The sequence below is a fragment of the Erithacus rubecula genome (assembly GCF_903797595.1).
Source record: "Erithacus rubecula genome assembly, chromosome: 14".
Classification (NCBI taxonomy): domain Eukaryota; kingdom Metazoa; phylum Chordata; class Aves; order Passeriformes; family Muscicapidae; genus Erithacus; species Erithacus rubecula.
The window spans coordinates 4,514,777-4,528,182 of NC_136666.1; the positions used below are offsets into that span (position 1 = coordinate 4,514,777).

At 45.3% G+C, this 13,406-nt stretch overlaps 1 protein-coding gene across 1 annotated transcript in view; it reads left to right on the forward strand.

The window, feature by feature from the left end:
* CHSY1 (chondroitin sulfate synthase 1) overlaps positions 1 to 13,359 on the forward strand; it is a 73,834-nt gene extending 60,475 nt beyond the window's left edge. Inside the window, exon 3 of the mRNA XM_079317979.1 lies at positions 9,853 to 13,359. Coding sequence (XP_079174105.1) covers positions 9,853 to 11,445 — 1,593 coding nt within the window. The 3' untranslated portion in view covers positions 11,446 to 13,359. The remainder of the gene's footprint in view (positions 1 to 9,852) is intronic.
* Positions 13,360 to 13,406: the final 47 nt, after the last annotated feature.

Consider the following 13,406-nt stretch of genomic DNA (forward strand, 5'->3'; position numbering starts at 1 on the left):
GCCTTCCTTCTAGTTCTGAGCATATGTGAAGCTGCAGTGGAGCTGGTTGGTCCCATAGCTGTGCATGTGCAGCAGTGCTTTTCCCTTCTTTCAGAACCTTTTCCCTTCTCTCACCCCTTTTCCCTACTTTCACCATTTCTCTTTCCAGGTGTTGAATCTGCACCCACCCTGCCAGCCCTGTCCAAATGAGTAATTAGTAAATCACTACTTTCTCCTAAAAAAGTGAGTTATTTTAAATATATTATCCCTTGTGCTTCAGCAAAGCAAGCAATAAAAGTAGGTGACCTTTGTAGTTAGAGCTATTAATGCACAATTTATGGTGCTTTTGGGTTACAGGGCATGAAAGGCAAGTTCATGAGAGATTTATCAGCCCTCTGAATGGGCAAAACCTTGCCTGCTGCTCCCTTATTGATCAAGGAGCTGTATCTTTTATAACCAAACTGCTTTGTATTGCACTTACTTTAAGTGGCAGAGCTGTTTGAGGCAGAGCCCTTGTCATGGAATGGTTTTGGGAGTGCCACGTCTACGCTGGATGATGTACATATGTTTTCCAGTGAGACAAAAGGCAGATTTTGTTTTTGAGCTGAGCACAGAGGAGCAGGAAGGCTTTAAGACGTGCGTGGTAATGGTACAAGCACTACAGAAACGCTTGTGCAATCACCATCTCAGTGTGGAAATTGTGTCTGCAGCAGCGGCGTTACTGCACGGTGCCTGTTACCATCACAGCCTTCTGAAGCTCTGCTATCCCCAGGGCTCAGCTGTGGATCCTCGTGGGCTGGCTGAAACATGTGGCTTCTCCACATAAAACAAGGGTTTGTGACTTTATTTTCCTCCCCTCCTCTGAGCAATTGCTAAACAATTCTTTGGGGGGAAAAAAAAAGTGCGCTCGTTTCATATAGACACTTGAGAACAATGCAGTGCAGCTTTGGTGAGCCCTGGAAGCTGTCACCCTGTGCTGCTCCCCTGTGAAACAAGCTGGTGATTGAGTCCAGGCCCTTGTAGGCAGTCTTCAAACCAGCTCCAGAAATGGTGGCTCTGGCTGGAAAACCAGACTGAAGATGAAGAACTGCTCTGAGCTCAGAGGCTGGTGAAAGGGGAGTGAAACCCTCTGCCTGTGTCTGTGGTGGGCACTGCTTCTGTGGGAGGTCTCTGAAGAACTCCATACCCTGTTCTGGTTTTCTACCACCAGCAGTAAAAGGAGATTTCTTTTAAATCCAGCTGAATTTGAGTTCCTGCTTCATTGCTGGATGCCATGGAGGAGTGTACTGAGATGAGCTCAGCTGGTTGAGCCTGGTGCTAACAACACCAGGCTCGTGGGTTTCATCCCAGTTCAGCCATTCACTTCAGAGTTGGACTCGGTGATCCCTCTGGGTCCCTTCCAACTTGGAATATTCTGTGATTTCTGTGACTGTGATTACTGCTGACAGCAGACCTGAGCAGGCAGCCCAGCACTGCCTTGTGCTGCCAGCTCTTGCCCTGCTCGGAGCAGTGGCCAACCTTGGATATCTCAGCATGACCCTGGAAAAGCAGCCAGAGAGCACCATGTTGGGGCACTCACTGAAATCCAAGCCTGGAAGAGGGATGGCTGTGCCATGCAGTCAGCACAGTGATTCACCATCATCCTCTGCTCTGTGCTGCTGCAAACCAGGTGACACAAGCAAAGCCACGCTGCTCCAGCAGGACCAAGTGACAGAGGGAGCACTCTCTGAGTGTTACTTGAATGCTGGCTGGGTCTGTGTTTCAGGTAACTCCACAAGCTTGAAGTGGCATGCAGCTGCCACCTCCTAGGGACAGGTCATCAGCAATTTGGAAGGGGCTAAGGTTTCAAGAGCTCCTCCTGAACAACATCCCTTCTTCCAGCTGCTCGCCTGGCCGAGGCACAATGCAGCATCACCCATGGAGAGGCTGTTGTGGCATGTGGAAAGAAGGTTCACCAGCAGAGGAATCAGAAATGTTATATATTCCCACTTTTCTGTGAGTTTTCATCATCTGATACTGATGTGGCTGGCAGAAAAGTGCTTTTATCATCAATTAGGAAAGCATAATGCAGAGGGATTTATAAATGAAGGTATGGAAGATACTCTCTCTCTTCAAAGCTGTTCTGGCACTGCAGGTCTAGGGGGCTGCAGCTTTGACCCAGGCAGTTGAGCAGTTGGCCTTGTCTTGGGGATTAATTCAGCATTCCCAGCTCACTTCTTGTCCCTTTCCAAAATGTGTGTTCCTGACACAAATCTTCTCAAGGGATCAGAAATAGCAGGCATGGTTTGTTGCTGTGTAAAAGGGGCAGTGGCCCTCCTCACCCAAAATGGTTCTGCTTAAGCTGGAAGTGATGAATGCCCTGCAAATGAATCTGTTTTTTTTAAATACACCCCCACCTTTTTACAGGCAGGGAAGAACTGCAGCTATTGTGACGCTGAATCTTTGCCTAATTAAATTCACAGTAATCTCCTGTGAAGGCTCAAGAGAGATTCAGAGCTTTGTGCTGATGTGACTGTGTTCACTGTGGGGTGGAGGCTCCTGAAACATCCTGCAGCACCAGAAAGCTGTGCTGGTGGGCACATGTGGGCAGGAGTGACAGGGAGGATGCTGCAGACAGACCCACTGGAGCCAGTGCTTCCCCCCAGGCTTCTTGCAGAATCTGGTGTTGGCAGAGATCTGGAGGCCTGGGGTGCTGTGGTGCAGGATCTCTGCTGTCCCCATCCAATCTGGCAGAGAGGCTGTGCTGCTCCAGCTTGGGTTTCTGATGTTGGACTGGTGCTGAGATGGTGGGTGGCTGCCCAGGCTGCAGCTGAAATGTCTCCAAGCAGAGGGTTTCTTCTGCACTCCCCTTTAAGCAGCAGATTTTGGTAGCCTTGCCAAGTGGACCAGGCTCATCATCCATCATGGCTCACAGCTCCTACAAAACCACTGGATGTGGAAAGTAGCTTCCAAATAGGAATCTTTGAATTCCATGAACAAAAGTATTTCTAAATGATTACTTTACTGCTTCTTGAAAACACATGGTGGAAAATCACTCAGCAGTCCAGAAGAGGTCTTCTCTTCTGTAGTCTGTGTTCAGAGGAGACTGCATCCCTCTAACTCTGTTTTTAGCATCCAAAAAATACTGGCCAGGGTGTCAGAGGCTTTCTGCTCATCATCTCCAAGAAACTCCCCTCCAAGGGTCATGTGCTGCTCCTCTGGAATCTTAATGCTTTGCATGAGAAAGAGCAGATGCAGACTTCCAAGGCTGTGGCTCTGGCTTTTGTGGGCCTGTTGAAATTCATAATGAAAACCAAGTTTTCATGTGCTCTGCCTGTACTGTGGAGTAAAAGTGAGGAGTTGACAACAAGGAGAAGAAATGCTGAGATGCAGTAGATTCAGTGGGAAAGTAATTTGGCATCATCCCTGAGTCTGGCCTTTAGCTGAGCAATCAGCAGCGAGTCACTGTATCCCTGGTTTTGTTTGGATCTGGGACAGGGGCTGGAGAGGGAGAGCTGAATCATTTGCCCCATGGGTCAGAGCCTTAACTTGAGCAAGGGCGAGCCTTGTGAGGAGCAGCAGTTTGCACCAACACTCGTAATTTGGAAATTATGCTAGAAACAACTTTGGATTACACTTTCTCAGGCAATCCCAGTGACAATTACTCATTTGCACCTACAATGTTCTGGTTCTTTAATAGCTGTAGCATAGAACATTTGTTAATATTTAGTGGTATTTTATTTGTTTTTCTTTCTGTCAAATCAGAACCTTTTGGATGAAAACCTCCCAATCACATCCAGCTCTCCTAAGGTTTGCACAGTTAAACCTAAATATCCTAAACTGGCACGTTCTGTTTTATCTGGTTTCTGTATCCTCATTTAGACCAAGAGGATGAAGCTCAGTTTAATGCAGGCCCAGGAGGAGGGAAGTTCTCTGCTTCCTAGCTGGAGGATCTCAGTTCCCAAGTGCCTTGGACTGCTCCCACGTGTAGGTTTTGGGTAATGAGGTCGTTGAGCTCAGGGTCAGAGGTGAGGTACTCCATGCCAGTTTTGAAGACCCATTCATTTTTTTCAGGTTTTCTTCTTTCCTTTGCCAAGCTGGAAATACTTTAAAGGCTACTTGGTTTGAGAAACTGTAAGTGAATAAGTAATTTTTAGGCTCTTCTACTTGCTTAAACAAGAAGGGATTGGGAGAAAAACAGTTGTTTAATTAAACAGCTACTTGGTATGGTTCACAAAAGCTTGAACTCCAGCAGTAACTCTCCTAATTCACAGATTCCTTGGGAATTCAATGACCTTGAGTTTGCTGTGCTTGAAACTTGCTTTAGTACTTGGCTTCCTTTCTGGAATACTTTGGAGAGGAGAGTGGTGCAGGAGGCACTGCAAGGCTCTCGAGTGAGACCAGCACTGTTGCTCTTAGGATCATATAAGAAGAGGCATTTGTGTTGTACAGGATAAACTTCTTGCTTCAGAGCATGCCTGGGCTTACTGCACCCAGAGGTCACAGCTGCATCTGCCTCTGCTACACCAGCCATGGAAACTTTGAGTACTGACTGCTCAGGATGATTTTCTTGCCTCTCTTTATGAAACAAAGCAAATGTGAAGCAGCAGTACATGATGAAATTTGTGTGAGAAGTAACTTGTCTGAAGAATCACATCATTTAATCATGCTCCAGAGCTCAGGGCTCCACTTGCCAGCTGAGAGGGAAGTCTGATCTCCCAGCACTGAGTGGCATTTCCTGCATCCTTTCCTGTAGTGGCAACTGGGGAGGTTAAAGCCATGAACGAGTGGCCAAATTCACTGGAAATGAGTGTTTATCCATTACTTCCCTGTGTTTGTCTCCACCATAATAACTCTGTCTGAAGGAATGGCCTCAGTTGTGTCAGTGTTTAGCTGTGGGGTATAAAGCATCAGGATTTAAACAGAAAGAACTCCTGAATACACAGAGTTGTATCCAGGAGGTCCCTACAGTCTTCCCCTCCAGAAGAGGGAAGTCAGCAATAAACAAAGCCCTTCTGCTCCTTTCCTTTGGCAAAATTTTTCATCAGTTGAGCTGTATTAGTGATTTATAAACCAGAGAACTGGAGATCTGTTGTGGTTAATCAGTGCAAAATTGTGCTAGTGCTGCTACAGTTATTTCATGCAGTTCCTTGGGATGTGGGAGCAGAAGGACTTTAATTTAATTTCAGCCAGCCACCAGGAGCTGCCCCCTTGCACCAGCTGTGGCACATCTTTGGAAGGAGGAGATGTACTGGAGCATCCAGCCTGGGTTTGGCTGCAGAGCTGTGGGGCAGGGTGGGGGCTGTCCCAGCACCTGCACTGCTCCTGTAGGGGAACAGCTCCACACTGGGACCCACATCCTCATCTTCTGACAGATGTACTCTGAGCTAGATGACATTAACCACCATTCAGGCTCTAAATTAGCTGGGCTTTGTATTTGAAGCCCATCTTGGGCGTTTCAAAACCTGCCATACAACATCTTATCCACGATTGCTTTTCGTGAGACTTGTGGGGCTGTGTTTTCTGGGTCTGGTAGCACAATCTGGAGCTGTGAGAGAAAGCCCTTGGGGGCTAATCCATGGCTGTGGGCCAGTTTCTGCATAAACTGGTCTTATTTTTAAAGTCCATTTTCTCCAGTACACTTTTTTTTGGCCTGCAAAAGACTTCTTCATTTAAAACGAAGAACATAACACTCTCTCCTTTCAGTTGGTCTTTTGGACATAAGCCAGCAGTGCCCACAACAGCTGTACCACAGTTTAAACATTCAGTCTCTAATGGTTTGGGGAACATTAGGGTTTTTAAGGCTTCAACAGGTCTAGAGTAAACAGTGGTCAATAAAGAGTAGCTCTTCTTTATATCCCTATGCTCTCAGTGCTCTGCACTAGAATAAAGCATGCTTAGAATATAATCATTGCAAAATTAATATCCATGAAAGGTTCTTTTTAAAAAAAAAAAAGAATCATAGAGAAACCTGTTTCACTAGAATAACAGTTTGCAAGAGTTCAGCTCTCAAGGCTCTGGTAACAGGCCTGGGGAAGCTGGCACATAATGTCTGGGAGATGTGCACGTCCTGGACTTGTGTCAGTCCCCACATGTGTGTTTAGTGACTGGAGGAGCAAATAAATCACAGGTATTCCTTTCTCTATGTCCTTCTTCCACCCACCTATTGATGATATACAGATGTATTGATGAGCTAATTATGATTTTGTATATCCTTATGGCTTTCCAGTGTCACATGGAGTGGAAAGCCAGCATGTGCTAATTGGTGATATTTAGCATAGTGTTCTGGACCCAAATATGGTAAGAAATTATATTAGCAGTGATTTCTGATAGTTGGGCATTGTCCTTGTTAGTGATTGAGAACCCAGTGCTGGGGAGCCTTAATGATCTGAGCAGATCAGTGTTGGTGGGCTGTTCAAGGGAACTCCTCATTCCCTTATAGGAATTTTTGTGAATTCACCCAGCTCCCCCAGGATCCCCCAGGAGCTGCTTACAGATAGTGCCTTGAGACAGACTGGTGCTCCCAAATTTTCAGCCTATACTGTTGCAATCAACTCAGTGCTAAGCATTCATGTTAGCCTTGACCATAATCACACAGGTTCAGGAAATATATCTGCACTTAGGCAGTGGCTGCCACTCTGTGCCACACACTCATTTCCCTCAGCACAGCTCTCAGCTGGGGGATCCTGGGGGATGAATTTTGCTGGGGATCTGCTTCTGGGGGATCCCTCAAGTTTAGGTGTGGGTGAGCAGACACCATCTGTGTGGGGCTGGTTTATGGGGCAAAGCTCTTGGGCCTCACAGTCCTTCTGTGCCACTGGGTCCCAGTCTGGGTCTTGGCCCAAGAAGGGTTAAACCACTCCATTGGCCACTGGCCACTTGGACTTTGTGTACAGCACTTGGTGTCTCTGTGAAAAAACAGTTTGTAACTCCTTGTACTCTCCGTAGGAGTTGATTAACCCTTTCCAGTCCCCTCCTTTGTGTTTCCTGCTGGTGTGGGGTGTCCCTTGGCTCCCCAAGGGGTTCAGAGCTGTGGGATCCTGGCACACCCTGTGCCTGCTGCAGCCTGAATGAGGGGACAGGGGGGACGTGGAGACTTCCTAGGAAAAACCTTGAACGTGCCAGCCTTGCAGGGCATTCTCCTGAAAAATAGGATTATATAAAAGCCTGGCTACTGTGGTGCTTCTCATTAGCTGCACCACAGGCTTGGCTGGAGTGGGGCTCAGGCAGTTGTCACCTTTTTGGCTGGAGCAAGGTGGCTGTTAATGGATGTTTCAGTTGTAAATTGCTTTGTGTTGAAGCCCCAGTAAAGTCTTGCTGAGATAAGTTTTATTTTCAGTTTTTGAAGCAAGCTAGTTTTGGGAAGGGGCAGGAAGGAGTATTAGAAGGCAACTGGTCTACCTAAGAGGTTACTCCTGAGTGGCAAGCCAGTGCTTTAAAATATGCTTCTTAATTTTGTGCCATTTGCTAGGGGATCCTATCTTTACTTCCATTGGGAAGTTTCATAACATTTTCCTACCCATCAGTATTCTATTAAAACTTTGTTGTGTAATCTGAAAGCCTGTCTGCTTGTCATGGTTTCCTCTTCAGAATGCCCTAGGTAGCAATTTTGGAGTAAATGCATTCAGGCTGCAAGGTCTTGATTTTGTTGTCTTATAAATTCAAAACAAGACTTGAAATTAAATCCTATCCTATTGTCAATTTTCCTGTGAATAATGGTGGCCTAATGATGTGATTTAAGAATTTTTATCTGACATCACAGTACTCCTGAAAAAGCCTCTGCCTATAGTTGTTGTTAAAATATCAGTGAAATAATTGCATAATTGTTACCATTACTTCTAGTTCTACATATGTATAGTGTTAGGGGATAGATCAATGTTGTCAGTGAAATTAGTGGGTCCTGCTGTGTTGGACTGATCCTGTTCTTCCCATGCGAGCTCTCCTCTGAATAAATACAGTGCTCACAGGACTGACCCTAAGTAGATGTGATTTAAAGTCTCCTTCAGAGAGCCCTTCACAGCAACAGTGAGGGTCAAAATGACCAAAAAAATAAAACCTTAATACTAGAGGAAACAATACAGAGATACAAATGAGGAACAGTGTTTTGGGAGAGTGGAAACAACGTGTTTCTTGGGAAAGCACAGGGTTCATTCAGTTTGGATCACTCTGCTGGACGTGGGATTAGACCAGCTAACCTCTGCCCGTAGCTCTCTTTTAAATCTTGCATGACTTCTAAAGGGATATTATACATCTCGACAGGCAGCTCATCTGAGGCCTGCCAAGGGGCCATGGCCAAGATGTTCTCCTTTGGCTGTGTTGCTGTGCAGATCCATCCATCCTCTGGCCTGGATTGCTCCCAGACAGCGTGCACGCAGCAGGGATCACTTGGGGAGAGCGGGAAGAAGGTGAACTTGGAGGACAAGGGGGTGGGGGACTGATGTGACCCACGAAATAAATGTCCTTTCTTTCTCAGCCTGGCTGGAGTCCCTCCCTCGCTCCTTTGCAGTGATTTACTTTTGCTCAGATTGAAGTCTGTGCTCCCAGCAGGCTCAGCCTGCCCCGGGCTGTCGGCGGCGATCCGCCCGCTGTCAGGTCCAGCATGCGCACAGCCAGCCTGGTGAGATAGCAGCAATTAAATCCAGGTGGAAGTTTATCCCTGAGATTCAGTGGCTGTCCACAATAATGGGAAAAATGCAACTGAAGGTCTAATAAAACAGGACTTGTGCTGCCTCTGAGCAGCTGGTTGAAGGAAGGTTTCTGTGCAGGTGATTTTCTTTTTAGTGCTCTTCTTGATTGCCATCATATTTGAGCCATTCTCCCTGGTTCTTTTTTAGAGTTTGGCTCTTTGCTGCCCTTTCACACAAGCTTTATTGCTGTGTTTTCTGTGGCAGACTCCACTGCCAGTAACAGAGATTAGATCCCTTATTGAATGAAGGTGCTGTGTCAGCTCTGGCACATTGATGACATTTGTGCTGTGACATAGAATCTGCCTATGGTCTCTTTAAATTTCCACCATCTCAGCTGATGTATACCTTTGGTCTCAGGGTTTTTATATCAGTTTATTTTCCATGTTATCATCCGGGTTTGTCTTTCACAATATCAGCTACTGCCTGAGCTACTGAGGACTGTAAAGCTGGTTTGTCTGCTTTCCTAGGACTTGTGAATCTAATCTTAGCTCAGTATCTTCTTGTTTTCAAACAGCAAATGCCACCTTAAGGGTGTTTTTATTCTGGTGTGCACATGCATCCTGCATTACCTGACTTCTGGAACTCTAGGAATCTCAGGTGCACTTTACTGTCCATTGACATTTTAAAGTGACAGCTGTAGCTTTGCATTGAAGCAGTTGAGGTAACATATTTGATATCTTGACTAAAACATTCAGCAGCATGCATTTTTAATGCCTAAACCTGGATTTTAATGCCTAAATAGTGTTTGGGTATAATGGAAAAGGTGTCAGATTTGCTTAGTATGTACACGGCATCCCTTTTTATTTTTCTTTATTATTAATATTAAAACAGTGGGAAACGATTAATGAGAGTTCTGTAGTGAACACTTCACGGTGTTATTTTCCTGGTGATTGTGTGTTGTTGTGAAGAAATGAGCTTACAATCGACTTAGTGCAGAACTGTTTGGCCGCCGGTGATACCTCTAGAATGGGCTGCAGTAATCCCAAATCCATGATAGATGTTTCTTTCACCAGTTTACAATGAATAATCCTCTTAATTTCCTTGAATAGCAGCTGGTATTGCTACAACCTGTGCCTAAACCCAAGAACAGCTTATTCAGAAAGCCTTCTGGCCCTGTGAGCGAGGGGGAATTCTCTCCCAGCGGGGTTGCGTGGGCAAACTTTCACAGGGTCAGCACTGCCTGACTTCTCCTCTCTCTCTGTTCTAGATGCAGCAGCTGTTCTACGAGAATTACGAGAAGAACAAAAAAGGCTACATCCGCGACCTGAGGAACAGCAAAATCCACCGAGCCATAACGCTGCACCCCAACAAGAACCCCCCGTACCAGTACAGGCTGCACAGCTACATGCTGAGCCGCAAGATCGCCGAGCTGCGGCACCGCACCGTGCAGCTGCACCGCGAGATCGTGCTCATGGGCAAGTACAGCAGCACCGAGATCCGCAAGGAGGACCTGCAGCTGGGCATGCCGCCCTCCTTCATGCGCTTCCAGCCGCGCCACCGCGACGAGATCCTGGAGTGGGAGTTCCTCACAGGCAAGTATTTGTATTCGGGCGCCGACGGGCAGCCGCCGCGCAGAGGGATGGACTCGTCGCAGCGCGAGGCGCTGGACGACATCGTGATGCAGGTGATGGAAATGATCAACGCCAACGCCAAGACGCGGGGCAGGATCATTGATTTCAAGGAAATACAGTACGGGTACCGCAGGGTGAACCCCATGTACGGGGCAGAGTACGTGCTGGACCTGCTGCTCCTCTACAAGAAGCACAAGGGGAAGAAGATGACGGTCCCCGTGAGGAGGCACGCGTACCTGCAGCAGACCTTCAGCAAGATCCAGTTCATGGAGCACGAAGAGATGGACGCCAAAGAGCTGGCCAGCAAGATCAACCAGGACTCTGGATCCTTGTCCTTCCTCTCCAACTCGCTGAAGATGTTTGTCCCCTTCCAGCTCAGCAGGTCCAAAGCAGAGAGGAAGGAGCTCAAAGACAAGAAGATCAACATCCTGATCCCTCTCTCTGGACGGTTCGACATGTTTGCGAGGTTCATGGGGAATTTTGAGAAGACGTGCCTCATTCCAAACCAGAACGTCAAGCTGGTCGTCCTGCTTTTCAATTCCAACTCCAACCCTGACAAAGCCAAGCAGATCGAGCTGATGAGAGATTACCACTCCAAATACCCCAAGGCTGACATGCAGGTTCTGCCGGTGTCGGGGGAGTTCTCAAGGGCACTGGCTCTGGAAGTCGGATCTTCTCAGTTCCAGAACGAGTCTTTACTTTTCTTCTGTGATGTTGACTTAGTGTTTACCACAGACTTCCTCCAGCGATGTAGAGCCAATACAGTTCTGGGTCAGCAAGTGTATTTTCCCATCATTTTTAGCCAGTACGATCCAAAGATTGTTTATAGTGGAAAGGTTCCTAGTGACAATCATTTTGCCTTCACTCAGAAAACAGGTTTCTGGAGGAACTATGGCTTTGGTATCACCTGCATTTACAAAGGTGACCTTCTTCGAGCGGGTGGCTTTGATGTCTCCATCCAGGGTTGGGGCCTTGAAGACGTAGATCTATTTAACAAAGTCATTCAAGCTGGCTTAAAAACTTTCAGAAGCCAAGAAATTGGAGTAGTTCATGTGCATCACCCTGTTTTTTGTGACCCTAATCTTGATCCAAAACAATATAAAATGTGCTTGGGGTCCAAAGCTTCAACTTATGGGTCCACACAACAGCTGGCTGAAATATGGTTTGAAAAAAATGACCCAAGTTTTGGGAAAAGCAGCAATACTAATGGCTCAGTGAGGACAGCCTAATGTCCAGCTATGCTGGAAAAGACTTTTTTTTTAATTATCTAATTTATTTTTGGGAAAATGTTTTTTGATAATTCACTTTTAAAAGACCACACAGGATATATTTTAGAAATCATCGTTGTTTTCTTACAAAGCGCTCGTTTTGAGAAGAACAAGGCCCTTGGGTTTTTTTGTTGTGTTTTTGGTTTTGAACAAAACTGTGATCAATATTTGCCTTCAAACAGAAAAAAAAAAAAGAAAAAAAATAGTTGTTTAAGAGTTATCTGATCAGCGAAAATCTGACTTGAATTAGAATTTCCTTATGAACAAAAGATTGTTTCCTACCATTTCTGTTGCCATCCTCATGGCTGGGATTCTGTAAATGTGGACCTGAGCGTGCAAAGCCAAGTGACAAAACGCTGTGTCTAAATGTTTTTGGTGTGACTGCTACCGTGCAAAGGTTCTGCTCCTTTGGTTCAGGATTAGCCATTAATTTTCAAATTGCATTAGAAAATCTGAGTCGCTGTGGCGATGAGAAAGGGTGGTAATCCCAGGAGGGTTGTTTGTTTGTTGTTTTTTTTCCCTAATAGCTGATTATTTCAGTTTAAAAATACACCTCCAGTTATTGTGGGCAGGCGAGGGAAGGAAGTTAAGCACAAGCCGTGGTTAGTCCTGTAGAAATTATTGTGTTTGATATTTGGTCCAAGGACGGACGGAGCGCTCGGGAATCCGAGGTGGATTCTGTGAGCAACACCACCAGGAAATGCTGAAGGGGCTGGGAAATGGGAATCTCTGGCAGCCAAACCACAGCACACAAGGAACAATCCAAGATCCCTGAGGAGAGCTGGGAAAACTCCTTGGAAACTGCTCTGCACCGAGTGTCCCGCGCCCTTCGCATCGATCCCGTTCGGTCCGTCGCGTGATGTTAATGGGAACAATTATTACATTTGATTACTAGTTTTGTTTTGGGATTTTTTTTTTTTTTCCTGTATCTGCTAGACCGTTAATTTATTTAATATCCATTGTTTTAGGTTCTTGACCTTTCCTTGAATATCTGTTAGTCATTTTAATATTTTATATATATATATATGTGTGTGTAAATATATATATATATATTAGGAATGTATTGCATCTTCTCACTGATAAGGTAGTGTACATCATACTTACAGTAAATGATCTCCAAAGATTACTTTCTAAAATACTTTTTTCATTAATCTTTTTTTTTCCCCCCCTCAAATTTCTTTAACATTTTTGGAATTAATTCAGTGAGTTTAGGAATTTTTTTGGTATTCTAAGAGGAAGTGGGGATGAGGAGGCTGAATACAAGGAAAGTGTGATCCCTATGAGTTAACACCTAGCAAGGTAAGAGAAAATACATGAATAAAGTGCCTTAAAGCCAGATAGGGAACCCTGTACACTGAGACTTAGACAGTGACTGGACATTGTCATTGAAGCTGATGATCTCTTGGGACCTATGTACCTGTAAATATCCTGCTCAGCAGAAACAAAAAATAAAAACCAGCGAACAATATATTTTTCTATCGTATCCTCCAGCCCCATTTCATCTCATTGCCCTCAGTTCCACTTCACCTACTCTTTGGGAAGTGGAGGCAAGTGAAGGAATGGAGAAAACCCAAGGGTTAGGTGGTTGTTGCCATGTTTGAAGGGATCTTACAGAGCAATTGCTATTCCACTAGAAGAAATAACCATTGTTTACATGTGTATGGAGTATGAACTGCAACTAGCATAGTCTGTGTCTTACTATGTTCATCATTTTCTGGTGACAGTCCCAAGGATGTAGGTGCATGGAAAAATTTTCTTTTCCTTCTCTTTTTTATTTTTTCCCTTCCTTTCTTTCTTTCTTTCTTTTTTTTTTTTTTTTCCTTTTTTTTTTTAAGACTTGCTTCTAAGATGCAATAAAGATTTTTTTATTTGCAATCCGAGCTGCTCACGTTGTCAGTCCATATCATTCCACCCAGCACAGG